Source organism: Mustela erminea, chromosome 20 (assembly GCF_009829155.1).
Source record: "Mustela erminea isolate mMusErm1 chromosome 20, mMusErm1.Pri, whole genome shotgun sequence".
In the NCBI taxonomy this organism is placed as follows: domain Eukaryota; kingdom Metazoa; phylum Chordata; class Mammalia; order Carnivora; family Mustelidae; genus Mustela; species Mustela erminea.
The window spans coordinates 29,212,504-29,230,732 of record NC_045633.1 but is presented as its reverse complement, the minus strand read 5'-3'; the positions used below and the strand labels follow the sequence as shown (position 1 = coordinate 29,230,732).

Sequence of the window (18,229 nt, the reverse complement as noted above, 5' to 3'; positions counted from 1 at the left end):
CAGGGCTCGCTGGCGGGGCAACAGGGCTACACAGCGAGTTGGGGGGCGCCTCTGGAGGAAGTCCTCCATTGGGGAACCCAGGCCTGCTACTCTGTTTCTGACGCTTCTCAGTGAAAAGAACCGAATCCAATAATTTCTCCAAAGGCAGCATGTAACAGCCCCGGGTCGGCTTCTCCACTTTCTATCCTGGTCTTTTCTGCTACACCTACTGCTCTAACTGAGGAGGACTCTATCCCCTGTTCCAGCAAAGGTGGGTCTCCTGGCACCCCACCCCTCGTCCCGGGGCCTCGAGCACGGGGCTCCTTACCTGCAGAGACATGGTTCCTCTCACTGCTACCACGACAGATTCCTTCCTGTGGTCCAGAGCCACTAAAAAGGGAAGCTCGTAGACCTGAGGGTGAGGAAAGAAGCATGAGTTCTGGAGAGTGAGAGCGCGCAGCTACGGGGCCGAGTTCGCGCCGCCCAGCGTCTCTAGCAGCTGGGCAGTGGTGCTGCTCTCCCACAGAAGGTGGGCCGCCTAGAACCCAAGGCGCTATCTCTGGGGGAGGTAATTTATAACTTCCGCCACACTCCCAAAGGACCTCAGGACCCCAGAGCAGTGGCGAGGCACCGTTGTACCGACCTTGTCATGAAAGCTTATGTGAATGAAATCCCTGTACTGCAGGCCCGTCGTGTGCAGGATGGAGCCGAAGTGGCAGTGCAGCCGGTCGCCGCCGACCAGGTCGTAGTCCGTTGTCCTGCTTCTACAACTAAACACACGGCGAACGTGTCAGTTACAGTACTGAACAGGGAGCCTCACCCCCACTGTCCCGTCTCCCCTGCACACACAAGAACCAGAGTTCACCACGCTCAGCACTTACTCTGGCTCCCGAATAATGGCCTTTACCATTTCTGGGCACACCTGTTACTAGAGTTCTGAGTTCTGGAGTCGTGTTTGTGTTTTACATAATCAAAATATAAATTATATATATATATATATGTATATATATATATATTTTTTTTTTTTTTCCAAAAAATAAATTATATTAAGAACAAGAGACTCTCAAATCTCCAGGAATGGGGCAAACTGGCATCTTGTTTGCTGATACGACGGAGCAAGAAGTGCGCAATGTTGCTTCTGGGGAATTCCTGCCAAAGATGTGTAACTTGACTCTAATCCGGAAGAAACCATCGAATACAAATTGAGGGCCATTCACAAAATACCTAGGCTACCACGCAATGCAATGTCAGCCTCACACAAGACGTAAAACACCGAGGAGCTGTGCCAGACAAACACCAAGTGCGATGCGTAAGCGTCACGTGGAGGAAACCTTGCTCTGGAGGCCACTCCTGGGACAAATGTGAAACCATGACTCCAGAACCTAAGTGAGTTCTTGCTTAATGCTAGCTATGCTGGCGCAGAAGCGTCCTGAGCACGTGCAGAAGGTCCTCATTCTCAGGAAACATGGCGGGAATGGCAGGGGGTAAGGGGTGCGCCCTCTGCTGCTGGAGTTTCAGCAGAGCAACGGTGACACAGCACATGTGACCACACTGAGTCACAACTGGTGGCTCCAGATAAAGGATCGATGGGTGTTCCTGGTACTGCCCTTGTGGTTTTGAAATATTTAAAACAGAACATTTTTGGAAAGGGGCAACGAGATTATTTTTAGAAAGTACAGCGAGGGCTCGGAGGGGCACTGAGCAGCATGACCGTGGGGCCGGGCGCGCCCACCCACCAGTCCCCGCCAATCTTGCAGAGCCCGGTGAAGGGGTTCCGGTAGACGTAGAGGGGCCATCCGTAGGCCGCGGCTGCAAACTGCATGTAATGGTGACAGTTGGCTAACTCGGTGTCCAAATCAGCCTCCTGGAAGAGAAGAACAACAGAGCCCATCACGGACGGGACCAACTCACGGAGATCATACCCTGAACTCCAACTCCTGATGACGCCCCTTTCTTTCCTCGTTGAATAGACCTCAGGGGACTTCCACAGGGAAAACTCGTCCTGGAACACCGGACGAAGACAGACCCTGGTTTTACGGGACTGCAGCCAGGACGGTGGACGTGAACAGCGAGAACTCCTACTACAACTCCTGCGGCCCCTGCTGGAACAAGCCAGTGACGGAGCACGAGGCGCGTGAGGACAGCAGAGCACCAGGCCCCTGCACGACACCCACTCAGGTGCAACCTCCTTTGGAAGCATCAACACCTGCGGCAGGAAAACTCCTCCAGCAAAACCCAACTGTTTCTGCTCCCTCGGCCCAGAGAAGAGAGCAAACGCACTCGGGGGAATCAGGCCCATCCCAGAAAAAACTTTTGCTGTACAGATTTCAACAGTCAATTTCCTAAAAGAAAATGCTTTAAAAATACAATGGATGGTGAAGCGGCCAGGAAGCGACCACAGCCAGCACAAGCCACACATCACATTCCAAGCCAACGGTCCTGAATTCGCTGTGGCCAGTTTGTTTCTTGAAGATGTATGAATAGGAGTAAATGTCGAAGCCTGATCACCCAACAGGAAGGGCCTTACCTGGGGGGGACCTGGGGAATGGCTGATCACCTCATCTGGCTCCTGGCTGTTCCTGATGTTGTCCTGTTGCTGATGGAGAAGGGTGAGGCCCGCCGCAATGTCGCTGGGCACCAGATCTGTGTCCTGGATGAAAACAGTGGCTTGTTTTCACTGGGATGGCCTGTGAGTTCCTTAAAAGTCAGTTTATTTTTTACAGTTCACACACACGCACACACACAGTTACACGTAAAGATGTTCCTTAAGAGTATTTTCCTTTCAAGATTCCATCTGTCTTTGAGATTGATTTTTACAATCCTGCCCTCAGACAAATCCACGGGAAAACAGAGAAGTGCTGCTGAGCTCTTACTTTCAAATTTCATTTCAAGTTACTGTAACTACTTAACTGACTTTACAGCTTTTGTCGAGTTGGGAGCAAATGGATAAGGAGTTCACCATCTTCGTACTAAATGGCCAATTTTAGCCCAAATTTAGACTCTTGCTCAAGATGCTGTGGTTTTGTCCCAAGAGTCCCTGTTAGAGATTTAAGAGACTGAACTTAGACTCTGTGGCTACAGCAAGCCTCCAAAAGAACCTCAGACAAGGAAAGCAGCAGGGGGAGGTCTCCTGTGCCCGCCTTCCCCTTGTCTTTCAGGCAGGATCTGGAGCAGCAGGAATCCTCGGCTGCCTCTAGCCACTTCCGGTCCACAAGGAAGCACCAGGCACTGGCCACTCGGCCTGAGCCACCGGTTCTTCCAACCGTCTTAGGCCCAGACCAGAGCACTCCTTGAAGGTTAGTTTAGGAAGAAACACTTCTCCAGTCCCTGGATGTAGGCAGCCACCTGGGGCCAACCTACAGGCCAGCCCTGGGCCGCACAGACATAGACACCAGAGAGGCAAGGAGGGACCAGCAGTCACGCAGGACGTCATGAGAACTCCTCTCCCTTCCCTGGTCTCAACACTGAACACAACAGTTTCCCAGAGAACAGTACTGGAAAACGCTGGATGTGAAAGAAAATGAGTGTTCCCGAGTCACTGAAGAAACCGCTCTAGAATGAAGACGCCTGCCCACACGGTAGTAAGACACTCAAACTCTCCTTCAGGAGTAGAGTCATCTATCACGTCTACCACGCTATGAAGTAGCAGACGGGGCCTGACAGCTCCCTGGACACACGGCACCGCCCGCACCTGGCGCCTGCAGAGGGGACCAGCTGGCAAATCGGCCCCACAACATGCAAGTTCCATCACGGAACTCCTTAAAAATGAACTAAGAGGGCACCTGGGTGGCTCAGTGGGTTAAGCCTCTGCCTTCGGCTCAGGTCATGATCTCAGGGTCCTGGGATCGAGCCCTGCATCGGGCTCTCTGCTCAGCGGGGAGCCTGCTTTCTCCTCTCTCTGCCTACCTCTCTGCCTACTTGTGATCTCTATTTGTCAAATAAATAAATAAAATCTTAAAAAAAAAAAAAAATGAACTAAGAATCACGACAGCATAACAAACAGGTGGCCACACCAGGATGCAGCGGCCAGGGAGACGGGTCCGCGAACGCAAGGCCCTGCGCTAACACCCCCGACCCCGCCATGCCACAGAGCACACGTGTGCAAGAGCTCTTCGGCATGAACAGAGAGTATTCATGTTAACATGAGACATTTACTGAGGAGAAAGAGACGAAAGCAGACCCCTTCAGCTTACTGAAAAGTAGGTTGAGAAAAGCTCTGCCGTACTCGAAAAAGCTACTCGAGTATGGTCGTCCTTCCCGATGCAACAACACAGCAGCTTGATTCTGGTTTCCCACACACTTGTAGCGGCTGTCTTGAGGCCATTAAGTAACTGGCTGGACTCACGACTATCCAGGTGGTTGGGGCCAGCGGAGGGATACGGAGCCATTTTCCCCCCGAGGGGGTCAAAGACGATGATGATGGTGACTACGGTGGAGACGATGATAACCCAGCTGCAAAACAGAGAGAGAAGGCGTGAGGACCCTGGGTCCCACATTCAGATGCGGCTCTCCCAGAACCAGGTGGAGGTGAGCGACTTGTTTTTTCTAGAAAGTTCTTTATGGGCCTGTGGCTGACCCTGATCCCACGAAGTCAGAGCCTTAGAAGTGAAGACCACAAAAGAGAAAAGGGGGTGCCTGGTAGGCAGAGCTGCAGCCTGGACACGGAAGTAGCTGGAACCTGTTCTCCATGGTCCACTGGCCGTGACCCAGGCCATGCTTGGTAAAACCCAAAGAACTTTGCCACATCATGAGATACTCTGATGGGTTTTTCATTCGTACCTTCAGGGCACAATGTGCCAGACATCATGGTTCACGAACACGTGCACCACAGGACAATGCACCTCTGTGCAGGGACTCTGCTGCCCCTGCACGTGCGGCGTGGGAAGGGCAGCGTCAGCACGAGTCTCCAGCAGGGGAAGTAACTAGATCCTTCCTAAGACTGCGAGCCTGGAGACTGGGAAAACCCAATCCCACCCATTAGTCCCTCACAATTCCTGACACTTTGTTTCTTCTCATCCTGCCTTTAGTTTTTGCCCTTGATTTGGTCTTTGGGTTTTCTTCCTTCTAGTAACAGAGTGAACAGAGAAGAACAAGAACCAGCAAGCAAAAAAATGTGATCAATAAATGTATTAACGGGAGATAAATGATTCCTTACATATAAATACATGTCTCAATTTTTATGATTTACTCAAAAAGGTCCAGTTTCAGGGCACCTGGGTGGCTTAGTTGTTAAGCATCTGCCTTCGGCTCAGGTCATGATCCCGGGATTCTGGGATTGGGCCCCACACTGGGCTCCCTACTCAGCAGAGGGCCTGCTTCTTCCTCTCCCTCTGCTGAGAGGTCTGCTGCTCTAACTACTTGTGCTCTCTGTGTCAAATAAATAAAATCTTAAAAAAAAAAAAAAAAAAAAAGAAGTCCAATTTCTAACAATTTGAGGAAGCCCGCATGACATTGGGCTATCTGCAGTGATTCAGAAAAGTCTATTTCCTTACATCTCAAATGCATCTGAGACAAGAAACTGAAAGAGAAGACGGAAGACCTCACCTGATGACAACAGTGGCAATGATGCCATTCACCACCGTCTTGTCACACTGAACGTCGTCTGCTACCCAGGCAGCCCCCAGAGAAGCCCAGACCATCTCTGGCAGAAAGAGTGCTAGGCGGAGGTAAAGCAGCTTGGACATAGATTTCCGTGGTCCCGGATTACAGATGGTTCCTAAAACACAGAAGATACTCAAACTGGGCACCTGGCTTCCTCGGAGACTTCCTTTCCACAGAAACAGAGGGCGGAGAGCATCCGTTACTACTGTAGATGGTTTCTACTCTTCACTGGAAACCAGTGCCGAAGGCTGAGAGCAAGTGACCAAGTGAGGGGTGGAAATAGGGCAAACAGCCTCAGATTCATTTCCTAGACTTATGAGGGTTTCAAGAGACTCCAGCGTTCTAACTGGGATGGCCACACAATCATTGCCCAAGCTGGGACGCTTCTGAGAGAGGAAGGAGGTGCTACGAATAATTATGCTGGGACATCGGGCACAAAACAGAACTGTCCCGGGCCAGCAGAGATACAGAGATACACGGTCACCCGACTCTAGAAAATAACTCTGCCATCTGCTCAAGATTTATGGCGTTCAGGCACCACGTGAAACACTTAACACCCATTATTCTGTAATCCTCACAGCTCTGAAGATAGTTACCGCCCCATCTTACAAATGAGGAAACTGAGGCTAAGAAAGCTTAGTAACTACTTTCTAAAACATAACCCAAGAGGTGCCTGGGGGAGAGGGTTGATTAAGCCTCTGATTCTTGATTTTTGCTCAGGTCATGATCTCAGGGTCATGAGATGGAGCCCAACCTCTGGCTCTGTGCTCAGCGGGGAGTCTCCCCGAGATTCTCTCTCTCCCTCTCTCTGCCCCTTCCCCCACTCTGTCAAATAAATAAGCAAAATCTTAACAACAACAACAACGACAAAACCCCACAATCCAGGTCTCCATGGTCCCGGCTCTCCAGTTCACCAGGGTCCGCACTCTTGGAAAGTGAACAATTCTGACGCGTGGGAACACGTGGAGAAACCCAAGACACAGACGCCACCTTTTCACCATGTGTCTCCCACAAACCCAAGTGGCCTACTGAGGTCCGTGTGCTTTAATTCTCCATGTAAAACCTCAGCTCTCTCCCTCTGGGAAAAGGTGTGATAAATACTAACTGAAGTGACACAAAAATGCCAAATGATTAAAACAAAACAGTGAAAAAAACCCACAAAAACCCAAAACCATGAGTGAAGACAATCTTAAGATGTAAAGAATGATCTGGTGAGGAAACAGCTTTTTTTTTTTTTTTTTTTTTAAGATTTTATTTACTTATTTGACAGAGATCACAAGCAGGCAGAGAGGGAGGCAGAGAGAGAGAGAGAGAGAAAGAGAGAGAGGAGGAAGCAGGCTCCCTGCTGAACAGAGAGCCCAATGCGGGGCTAGATCCCAGGACCCTGGGATCACAACCTGAGCTGGAGGCAGAGGCTTTAACCCACTGAGCCTCCTAGGCGCCCGGAGGTAACAGCTTTTATGTTCCAAGAATCACCTTCCATTAGACTGGGTAACTAATTAGACTCATGTTCTAAAGTTTCTGTTTGGCACAAAGACAAAATATAAGGTAACCAAAACAACTCTCTCTCCCTGAGGGACTAAGAGTGCGGGCCTAAAATCCCCGCGCCCCGCCCACAGCCTGCTGCGATCAGCCGACCACCCGCAGCAGGGAAGCCCGGCTGGGCCCGCCCCCAGCAGCACCCACAGCGCCCGGCCCGGCACTCCAACACCCCGCGCGTGAAATACAGTTGTAAATAAGGAAGCGGAAAATGGAATTCTAAGATTCCAAAAAGAAATCAAGATACTGCAAAAAACCTCCTTTCTAGTCAAGCCCGCCAATGAAAACATGGTTATTTACTTAGATAAGAGCTCTTCCTCTCAAGGCAAGGAGGGCCCGGCGAGGACCTGCTGCTCCCGGGGTGCGGGGACGCGGAGGCCCCATGACCGCGGAGCAGAACCTCCTCGCGGAACAGACTGCGGCGCCTCTGGGGCTTCACCACACAGACTCTGATGAGAAGACCACAGAAGGCAGGCCCGTGTCACAGCATCTGGGCTTCAACGGCTCTACACACTGCCCCAACCTTCCCTGGCGGGAGACGAGCACAAAGGTGACGCAAGGAAACGGCCCAGAATCCGCATCAAACACAGCAAACGGCACACCCTGGAGGCTGAGGGTGCTCCGCCGTGAAAACGGGGTAGTCGTGAGGCTGGACCTCCCTTAACTAAGCCTCCCCCATGGTAGGAACAGCAGGGTTTCACCAGGGCGGTTCTCAGGTCAACACCAGAAACCGCAGCATAGCTTCTCCCCAGCTGCACCGATGACTGATGACCGGGAGAGAGAGCAGCGCATGCGCCTCAGTGTCCTAGATCAAGATGACCGAACCCCGCTGGTCCCACATGTGGCCCTGCAGCTTGGGGTGTCTCTCCGAGAGAGTAAGACCAGCCCAAAGCTACGTAAACATGGCCCTCCAGCACGAGCAACAGGTTAATTACTGAGACGCCTCACGGAACAAAAGGGGCAACAGAAGTTACCCACGTATCAAGAATAAAATTAACAAGGACGCCTGGGTGGCTCAGGGAGTTAAGCACTGACTCTTGATTTTGGCTCAGATCATGATCTCAGGGCTGGCACTTAAACTAACGTGATTCATAAAATATTGCGTTTAGTTCAGTTGTGGCACCTCTTGCCACAAGTAAACAAAAGTTGAAAAACAGGAAGGACCCAGGACATGCCCTGACTCGGGGACTGAAGTGCAGCGCTGGGCCAGGCGTCCCGGCTCTCTGGCTTCTCACGACTCTGCCCTCCTGTCTGTCAGCTCGTCCTGGCTGTGAGTGGAGATACACCAGGATTTCAGCAGCTCCTCCCTCCACAGAATCACCAGGCTGAAAACACTGTATTACTTCTGCGTCTTTCCTCGAGGATCAAGACTCCCCAGAACCTTCCAGAAAATTCCTGAGTTTCACTGGCTCCAGCTGGGTCACATGTCCGTTCCGGAACCAGTCACTGACATGGGAGGATCATTCCTGAGCTGGGTGGGGAGCTGGCTTCTCTGACACCCTTACTTCATATGTGAGGGATGGGGGATGTCCCAAATAAAACTGGGTTGTTTGGAAGAGGCTGCTGGACGGGCAACCCACCCATAACACAAACTGCTGGCACATAACGCCTAACACGTACACCATCGGATGTTTTCTGAGCTCTGACCGTGAGTGGGAGACGGTGCAGGCCTTACACAAGAGCTTAAGGGGAGAAGCCTAAGCAAACACGGCCATGAATGTACATGCTCCAACACCACCAAAAATATCTGAAGAAAAAATACTCAAGGAAAAAAACCTCATATTCCTGCTTCAGATCTGAACACTGAGTCTCCTAACCAGAACAGGACATGAACAGAAAGGACCAAGAGATGAGACAATGCCACAGATGAAGTGACACCAACCCAAATACTTCCCCTTGCAGAAACTCAGACTTCACGAAAGGCTCCACAGCGCTGGGGCACCTGGCTGGCTCAGCTGGTTAAGCGACCGACTCTCGGTTTCAGCTCAGATCATAATCTCAGGGTCGTGAGATCAACCCCTGCACCGGGCTCCGCACTCAGTGCGGAGTTTGCTTGAGGTTCTCTCCTTCCCTCTGCGAACCCCCACCCACACACTCTAAGAAACAACAAAAACACAACATTAAAACCACAACTCCACAGTGCTAAAGCCACAGAGTAGGGACTGACACAGAACAGAACTGGGATCTTCTTTGCTCTAGACATTCATGCACACATTTGTGTTTTCACGGGCATGCTCAAACACAGAGCGCTCTCTTTTCCATACATGTCTCTTTAAGTGGGCACATGCCCCCACCTCTTAGACATTTTTAAAACCCTGTGGTCATTCTCATGAAATACTCGGCCACTAACATTTCTCCATCACGCCCCACGAGCTACCCCCACTTTTCAGTTTCAGTTGGTTATGCACCGCCGAGATCACGACTGCTGCCCAGTGTTGTCAGCTCTTCCCAGTGCTTTCATCATCATCTGGAATGTGTGAGCCTGCCTCCCCCAGCCCCACTCAAGCAATGATGAAACGTGCTGGAGGGGAGTGTGCCTTTTAGCCCTGCCTTTGACTGCCGAGTTTTTAGTTTCTAATGCACCACAGTGCTCAGCTCCTCCTATGAACCTGAGCACTCACAGGGAAGGCTCCCAACATTTTCAGCAAAGTGACTGCGAAAATTGTAATACGGAGAAAAAATTATCATTAAGAAAAGATGGAGGGGGGCGCCTGGGCGGCTCAGTGGGTTAAGCCTCTGCCTTTGGCTCAGGTCATGATCTCGGGGTCCTGGGATCGAGCCCCGCATCGGGCTCTCTGCTCAGCAGGGAGCCTGCTTCCATCTCTCTCTCTCTGCCTACTTGTGATCTCTCTGTCAAATAAATACAATATTTAAAAAAAAAGAAAAAAGGATAGATGGAGGGCGCCTGGGTGGTTCAGTCGTTAAGCATCTGCCTTCAGCTCAGGTCATGACCTCAGGGTCCTGGGATCGAGCCCCACATTGGATTCCTTGCTTGGCAGGAAGCCTGTTTCTCTCTCTTCTACCCCTCCTACTTGTGTTCCCTCTCTTGTTGTCTGTCAAATAAATAAGTAAAATCTTAAAAAATAAAAATAGATGGAATTGTTACTGAACATTAATAACAAAGGACAAATAACTCAATTTAAAATGAGGCCAGGGGCGCCTGAGTGGCTCAGTGGGTTAAAGCCTCTGCCTCCGGCTCACGTCATGATCCCAGGGTCCTGGGATGGAGCCCCACACAGGGCTCTCTGCTTGGTAGGGAGCCTGCTTCCCCCCACCCCCACCTACCTGTGATCTCCATCTGTCAAATGATAAAATCTTAAAAACAAACAAACAAGGATCTAAGTAGACACATCGTAGATACACGAATGGCCAGTAAGCTACAAGAGGATGCTCACGAAGGAACTGCAAAATCACCACCTCAGAGAGATCCACCAGGAAGGACAGCTAGGATCAGGAAGTCAGACAAAGGTATGCGCTGCTGACAATGGGGAGAAACCGAAACTCTTTATAAACTGAAAGAGAAATGGTGTAGCTGCTTGGACTCCAGTCTGGCAGCTCCCCAGAAGGTTAAACATGGGGTCACCACATGATCTGGCCATTCCATGCCTAGGCACACATCCAAGAGAAATTAAAACCTCTGTCTGTACAAAAACACCTATGTGAACGTTCACAGCAGCTTTATTTGGAATAGCCCCAAAGTGTTAATAATCCAAATGTCCACCAACTGACAAATGGGTAAGTAAAATGCGGCAAACCAGTCAATGAAATTTTTTTTAAAATTTTTATTTATTTGAGAGAGAGAGAGAGCGTGAGCATGAGCGCCCAGGAGCAGGGGTGGGCAGGGCGCAGAGGGAGTGGGAGGCTCCCCACTAGGCAGGGAGCCTGATGTGGGGCTGGATCCCAGGACCCTGGGATCATGACCTGAGCTGAAGGCGGATGCTTAGCCAACTGAGCCGATATTATTCAGTCATAAGAAGAATGAAGAGTTGACACACACTAAAAGATGAATGAACCCAGAAAACATGCTAAGTTTAAGAGGCCAGACCCAACAGCCACATAGTGGATGACTCCACCTGTATGACCCAGAACAGGCAGATCTACAGACAAAATAGGTCAGCAGATGGCGAGAGCTGAGGAAATTGGGGGGAAATGAGGAGTGATTGCTAACAGGCATAGGATTTCTTTTTGGGGGTGAGGAGAATGTACTAAAATTGTGTGAAGGCCGCAAAACTCTGGGAATATACTAAAAATCACGGTCTTGGATGCTTCCGATGGGTGAATTGTACAGTACACGAATTATATCTCAATAAAGCAATTAAAAAAGAACAGGTATCAAAGAAAAAAGGATACCCTATACCTTTCATGCTGACACACGTGATGGCGGCCACTGTACATATAATAATTGCTAGGAGAACAAGAAGAACGACCAAGTAACTGCTGAGCAGGGCACCGCCTGTACAGGCCAGCTTCCCTCGGTGCATGAGGTACAAAGTCAAAATGCCAATCCACCTGCCGAGAGATAGGGAGGGTCAGAAATGGAAACCAAGGTACTACATTATAAAACATTACAGAGGGCGCCTGGGCGGTTCAGTCATTGGGAGGGGTCTGCCTTCGGCTCAGGTCGTGATCTCTGGGATCGAGCCCTGAGTCGGGCTCCCTGTTCAGCAGGAGGCCTGCTTTTCCCTCTCTCCCCATGTCTGTCAAATAAATAAATAAAATCTTCTAAAAAAATTTTTTAATTACAGAAAGAAATAAAAGGAGTTAATATATATTTTTTAATTTTAATTAAAATTTTTTAAAAAGAGTTAATTTCCCAAGGCAAGGTGAAGTCTGCTTTGGAATACAATTTTCTCCAATAAAAGACCTACTAAGAAAAATAATAAAAGATCTACTAAGTCAATTAAAGAGTGTGACTTTTTTTTTAAAGCCAATTAATTAATTAATTAATTAATTTTCAAAAGATTTTATTTATTTGACAGAGAGAGAGAGCACAAGCAGACAGAGGCAGCCAGAGAAAGAGAGAGGGGAAAGCAGGCTCCCTACCAAGCAGAGAATCCGACGTGGGGCTTGATCCCAGGACTCCGAGACCATGACCTGAGCCGAAGGCAGAGGCTTAACCCACTGAGCCACCCAGGTGCCCCTAAAGCCAATTTTTTAAAAAATGAGTTTTATACTTCCTGTGCGGAAATGATCGTTCCTAATTCTATGCCTGCTCTCATACCAAAGAGGCACTTAATGCCGTAAGCAGGCAACTATAATGCGGGCTGATGAAAAACAGCTGCCCTACCATGACTCAGAAATACACAAGTGTAAACCAACAAAATGCAGGCTTGCTAAAATATTAACAAGATATGTTTATTTCTGGGGATTAACAAGGAACTGACAATCACACACTGTGGTCAGCTGTGTGTAATGCAAAAAATGTAATGCAAAAAACCGGGAAGTGGTAAATCAAGATATGCCAAGATGTTCCACAGGGAACACTGATAATCTTGCAAGGCCAGGTACTGCAGACGTGGTATCTTTTGTAATTCAGTGCAAAACAAGGAAAGACAGCACCAAAGGGCTGTATTTCAGGAAATGGCTGAGCAGCATGAAGGATTCAAGCCCAGGTGTGGAATTGGGACTAGAGAACATTTTATGCTTTTGTCAGTTTTGTGATATTAGGACTTTGGGTCTGGAAATAACAATGGGAAATAATCTCAGAAAGACCCGGCTATGAAAACTATGGAACTACTGAGAAGCTGCTTCCAGGATTTCACGTTTTTATATTCCTTTCCCCTCAAGAATGCACTCTTCGATTACAGTGGTGCTGTATTTATTCCCTGCTCAGCCCCTCTGGGGGCAGACTTGAGGAGCCCAATTCCACTTCCCATCGGTTGCAGACTTTGTGCCAAGCCTGGCTGCTCCTCAGGGAATTCAGTTCTGGAACGACAAGCAGGCTACTATTTCCCATTCTTTCCTCTGGTTGACCCTGCATGCCCTGTGTTTCCATGCCGAGCGCCGAATAATGCCAAGTGGCTGCTCCTGGCTCCAGGAAGCTGATCCCGAAGGGCACGGCCTTTGGTCCGTAACCACGTCCCGGAGGCTCCCGGAGCCAGGCCTCCGCGCCGCACGCGACAGGGGCCGACCGGGGGGTCCCCAGACCCGGCCTCAGTGTGCCCTCCCAGAAGTGGGCAGAACGGCTGCACGCACGTCCTCGGAAGCTTCGCGCGGTGGAGAGGCCCAGACGAGGGAACGTGGGCTCCGCGTCCGCGCGCACAGACCCGGCGACACTGCCGCTCCTCGCGGGCGGCTGGAACCCGCTCCCTCCGAGCCCCGGCCGCCCGCCCGGCCGCCCAGCCCGCCGCCCTTACCACACCACTCGCAGGGACAGCTCGAAGAACCCCGGGAAGACCAGGTCGTCGCTGGCAATGGCCCAGCGCCGACCGAAAAGCACCATCCCGGGCATGGCGGAGGTCCTGCTGCCCGGCCTCGGGCCGGCCCTCCGCGCGCCGGTAGCCACTGGGTGCCCCGAACCCTCCCGGATCCAACGCCAAACTAACTGCGACTCAGCGCAGGCGCGTGCGAGGGTCATGCGGTCCAACGCACGCGCACTGAGCCCCGCGCCGCCGCTGGCCCCTCCGCGCCTGCGCAGAGACGCTGACCCGGATGGCGCTGATCAGCACGGTGGTTGTTTTTTGTGTGTGCGAGGTCCTTTCTGATAATATTCCAGTTTTGTAGATAAGGACACTTCGGGGCCCGGAGGAATGAACACCCCAGAGATCCACGGGTGGTGATGGCCAATCTGTGGGCTCCTTCCAGGTCAGGAGTGCCGCGTTAGGACGCCTCTCGAGTTCAGGGTCTGAAACCACGGAGCAGCTGGGCTGGGGCGTGGGGAGGAGCCTTATCCTCTAAGCGTAAGGCACTGAGTACTTAGCACCTTGCACTCTGACCCAGCCCAGTCCGAGACCCCTTTGTGCCTGCACGGGTCTCCCCACTGCGCTCCGTCATTCTGCCCTGCTTCCCGCCAGCACGCCCCCCCATCCAGCCCCCCCCCCCCCCCAGTGCATTTCCCCTGCGGCAGCCGGAGCAACCTGGTTGAACCGTCAGAGCAGCCCCATCCTCCGTTTAGGATCTTGCAAGGCTGCACTTTTGTGCATGAGATTGGGTTACCATTCTGTCTCTCCATCCCACTGCCTGCCGCCACCCTTCACCCCACAAGTACATCAAGCTCATTCTCACCCCAGGACTTTTACATTCTGTTTCCTCGGCCAGGGATGTTCCTCTTCAGTTATTTCCATGTCTCTGTCTCAGGTCATTCAGGGCTCAGCTCAAGTTGCAAAGAGGCTTTCCTTGGCCACCTTATCTGAACAGCACACCCACCAGTTCCCATTCCCTCCCCCGGCTTCAGTTCTCCTCCTGATACTTAATCACTCCCTGACATTGTAGCATGTTTATTACCTCTTTCCTTCCACCTTAGAGTGTAAATTGCATGAGCAATTTACCTTGTCCGTCTTGTTCACTGCTATGCACATAATAGAGCAAATTACAGGCACATATTAAATACTTGATGAATGAATAAACAAACTCATTGAATATCAAGGTTTTCTTTTTTTAAAGATTTTATTTATTTATTTGACAGACAGAGATTACAAGTAGGCAGAGAAGCAGGCAGAGAGAGAGGAGGAAGGCTCCCTGCTGAGCAGAGAGCCCAATGAGGGACTTGATCCCAGGACCCTAGGATCATGACCTGAGCCGAAGGCAGAGTCTTTAACACACTGAGCCACCCAGGCGCCCCGATTATCAAGGTTTTCTAAGTCTGAAGTTCCTTCAGGGATCTGCTAAAGGGCAGGATTTCAGTGTTAAAAATAATATCGAAATTATATTGATGGTTGTGGAAATCATACAGGGAATTGTAGATGGGGAAGTTACAAGGTTTCTACAGAAAAGAGAACCATTCATTATAAAATAAGTATTCATTGGGTACTTGGTTTGGCCAGAAGTGACTTACTCAGAAAGTCAGGGAAGGCTTCCCTGAAGAAGATACTAAAATGAGATCTGGAGGAAGAAAAGGAGTTCAGTGGAAGAGAGTAATTCAGATGCTACAGGACTGTGCCTATGATCTGAATATTCTCAAATGTAATAGTTCCCTTTTGCAGACAGAATTTGTAAGGCTTACCACTAAGTTAATTTTTCTACATAAGCTTATGTTAGTAAAGATAAAGATACTGATGACTTCATGTCACAAACAATAACAACCCACAAAACTATGACTTCAAACAGGTAGCATACACATTAAAAAGAAAAGAAAATGTATTTTGTATAGGTTTTTTTTTTCCAGATTTATTTGTGTGTGGGGGTGAAGAAGCAGGGGAGAGGGCGAGAACCCAAGCAGACTGTGCTGAGTGCAGAAAGCAAACAGGGGACACAATCTCAGGAGCCTGAGCTCATGACCTGAGCCAAAACCGAGAGTCAAACGCTTAACCAACTGAGCCGCCCAGGTGCCCCTGTATTTTATGTATTTCTAATCTCTGCGAGTATGTTTTGCTATTTCCTTGAAACATTATTCCATTTATTGAATTAGAGCTGTTTTAAAACATTATCCCATCATGCTAGTATCTCATACGGAACATATTAATTTCCTTATTTTAGACAAGTTTTTCAATCTTCTATTAAAAAATAGTTTCTAAAAAAAGATTTTATTTGTTTATTTGAGAGAGAGCACAAGCAGGATGAAGGGCAGAGGGAAAAGCAGTCTCCCCGCTGAGCAGGGAGCCCGCTGATGTGGGACTCCATCTTGGGATGCTGGGATCATGACCTGGGCGGAAGGCAGACAATAAACTGACTGAGCCACCCAGGTGCCCTTAAATTAACTTTTATTTTTTTTTAAAAGAAATAGGGGGTCTGCCCACATGGGGCTCAATCCCAGGACCCTGGGATCATGACCTGAGCGAAAATGCTTAACCGACTGAGCCAACCGGGAGCCGTTGTATACTGTATTGTTAGAATAAAGTAAGCTGGAGAAAAGAAAATCGTAAGGAAAATACATTTACAGTTCTGTACTGTATTTATTGAAAATAACCTGTGTATAAGTGGCCCCATGCAGTTCAAATCCATGTTGTTTAAGGTCAACTGCACTTCCAAAAGACCAAAGCACAGCTCTTGAAAAGGTAAACAGGCCATCATCACTTTTTTTAAATGAAGATTTTAAATACAGAGATGCCTGACACGTAAGGATCTACCAACCGGATGTAACAAGGGATAACATCCTACCATGGATGCTCCATCTTTTTGGAGAAAAGAAAATTTCTTCGATATCCTTCTCTACTTGTTCTTTCTGGTTAATTTCACTGTGTATTTGCAAAATGCATTAAGTATTCTTTGGATACTTTCCTGGCTTTTCATTTTATCTTCCTATTGGAGAAACTGTGATCTTTACTCTTTCATTTTTCCAAATCAATTGGTTCATTTCCTCCCCTATTTTCCCCTTTGGGACTTAATTTTCTTTGATTTGAGTAAATGCCTGTGTCCCGAGTAAAGTTAATATCCTTGCATTTAGTCTCTGTCCGGTGGAGGTGGGGCAGTGTTAGCTAGGCGATCTTTCAGGAAATTGGATAGTTGTTTCTCTAAGCCCTTCTTTACAGCCCTGGGATCTCCAGTTCTCAGAATTCGAAGTAAACAAGTGACTTTTTTTCATTTCAGTACATACCAGTTTCCTTATTACCCAACCATTTATTGTCTTAGATCCCTTATTGGAGGAATCAATACATTCTGTCTTTCCATTCTGTTTCGGTAACAGAGTCAAGTGTAGTGTAGCACTTGCCTAGAGGCTCTCCCCTTTTCAGTGCCCACGGGGAAACTAGAGATGGAAACCTGGAGCATCCTAGTATGATACAAAAGTATCCCTGTCATTAAGACATTCGTGCTGTATTATATGGCAACCTGATTTTAAATGGCAGGGTTAAGAGGGAATGGTTTCAGAACCCCAGGAGAAATGCCCACAGCACCCACACAGGACCACAGGACATAGGCTCGGTCAGAGAGAGGGGTGAAGGAGGGCCGCCTGTATGAGTGCGGGGTCCTTGCTATTTCCACATTCAGTCACTAGAGGGCGAGGCACACAGGAAAACCCCACCTGGAGCCCCAGTCCCATCAGCCCTCAGTAGAGGTCACTCAGGTGGTTTGGGGAGGTACTTAGCCATCAATGTCTACAGTTGTGGTACTTTCCCAAAGAGGGCAAACTCGATCAATAGCATCAAGTAGGTCACAGGGTCTCCTGCCAGAAGTAGTTTCCAGCCAGCTTTGGAGGCAGCTGTCCCAAACTAAGCACAAAGGGAGGGGGAAGCACTTACTGTCTGTGCCTCAAGCTCTAATTTGACCTTCACGAAACTCCTGTGGTAGGAGTCTCTGAAGGGAACTGAGGGAGATGGAGACTCATGTTAAATCTAGGGTCACGGGGGCGCCTGGGTGGCTCAGTGGGTTAAGCTGCTGCCTTCGGCTCAGGTCATGTCTCAGGGTCCTGGGATCAAGTCCCACATCGGGCTCTCTGCTCAGCAGAGAGCCTGCTTCCCCCTCTCTCTCTCTCTGCCTGCCTCTCCATCTACTTGGGATCTCTGTCAAATAAATAAAAAAAATCTTAAAAAAAAAAAATCTAGGGTCACGGAGCTAGGGTGTGAGGAGTGACCCCAAAGATTATGCCTTCCTTACTCAGGGTTCCCACCACTCACTCACGATTTCTAATTTTTTTTTTTAAAGAATTTATATATTTATTTGGCAGAGAGAGACACAAAGAGGGAACACAAGCAAGGGGAGTGGGAGAGAGAGAAGCAGGCTTCCCACTGAGCAGAGAGCCAGATGCAGGGCTCGATCCCAGAACCCTGGGATCATGACTCAAGCCAAAGGCAGACACTTAACAACTGAGCCACCCAGGCGCCCCTCACGATTTCTTTTGCAACAAAAATCTTTGCTTGACCTTTCCAGAAAGTCGTCCAACCTAGTGGCACCTCTGGAAAGGCTGGGCAGGATCTTCTCCCTTCCACCTACAACCTTTTCTCCCCAACCTCCCCCCTGGCCCCCGTCACCTACTTCCCTACCTGCTCCTCTCCTGACCAGCTTGTAAGGAAGCAGG

General features: G+C 49.4%; 1 protein-coding gene across 2 annotated transcripts in view; it reads right to left on the bottom strand.

Annotated features, from left to right (window-relative positions):
* Window positions 1-13,683, bottom strand: part of DAGLB (diacylglycerol lipase beta) — a 32,693-nt gene extending 19,010 nt beyond the window's left edge. The window contains exons 1-8 of one of the 2 annotated variants that reach the window (XM_032328335.1): window positions 13,476-13,683; window positions 11,477-11,628; window positions 5,524-5,695; window positions 4,173-4,431; window positions 2,507-2,629; window positions 1,716-1,843; window positions 623-749; window positions 308-391 (exon numbers count right to left, since the gene is read on the bottom strand). In XM_032328335.1, coding sequence (XP_032184226.1) covers window positions 308-391; window positions 623-749; window positions 1,716-1,843; window positions 2,507-2,629; window positions 4,173-4,431; window positions 5,524-5,695; window positions 11,477-11,628; window positions 13,476-13,570 — 1,140 coding nt within the window. In that variant the 5' untranslated portion in view covers window positions 13,571-13,683. The remainder of the gene's footprint in view (window positions 1-307; window positions 392-622; window positions 750-1,715; window positions 1,844-2,506; window positions 2,630-4,172; window positions 4,432-5,523; window positions 5,696-11,476; window positions 11,629-13,475) is intronic. The other variant, XM_032328336.1, reaches the window with a different exon arrangement.
* Window positions 13,684-18,229: the final 4,546 nt, after the last annotated feature.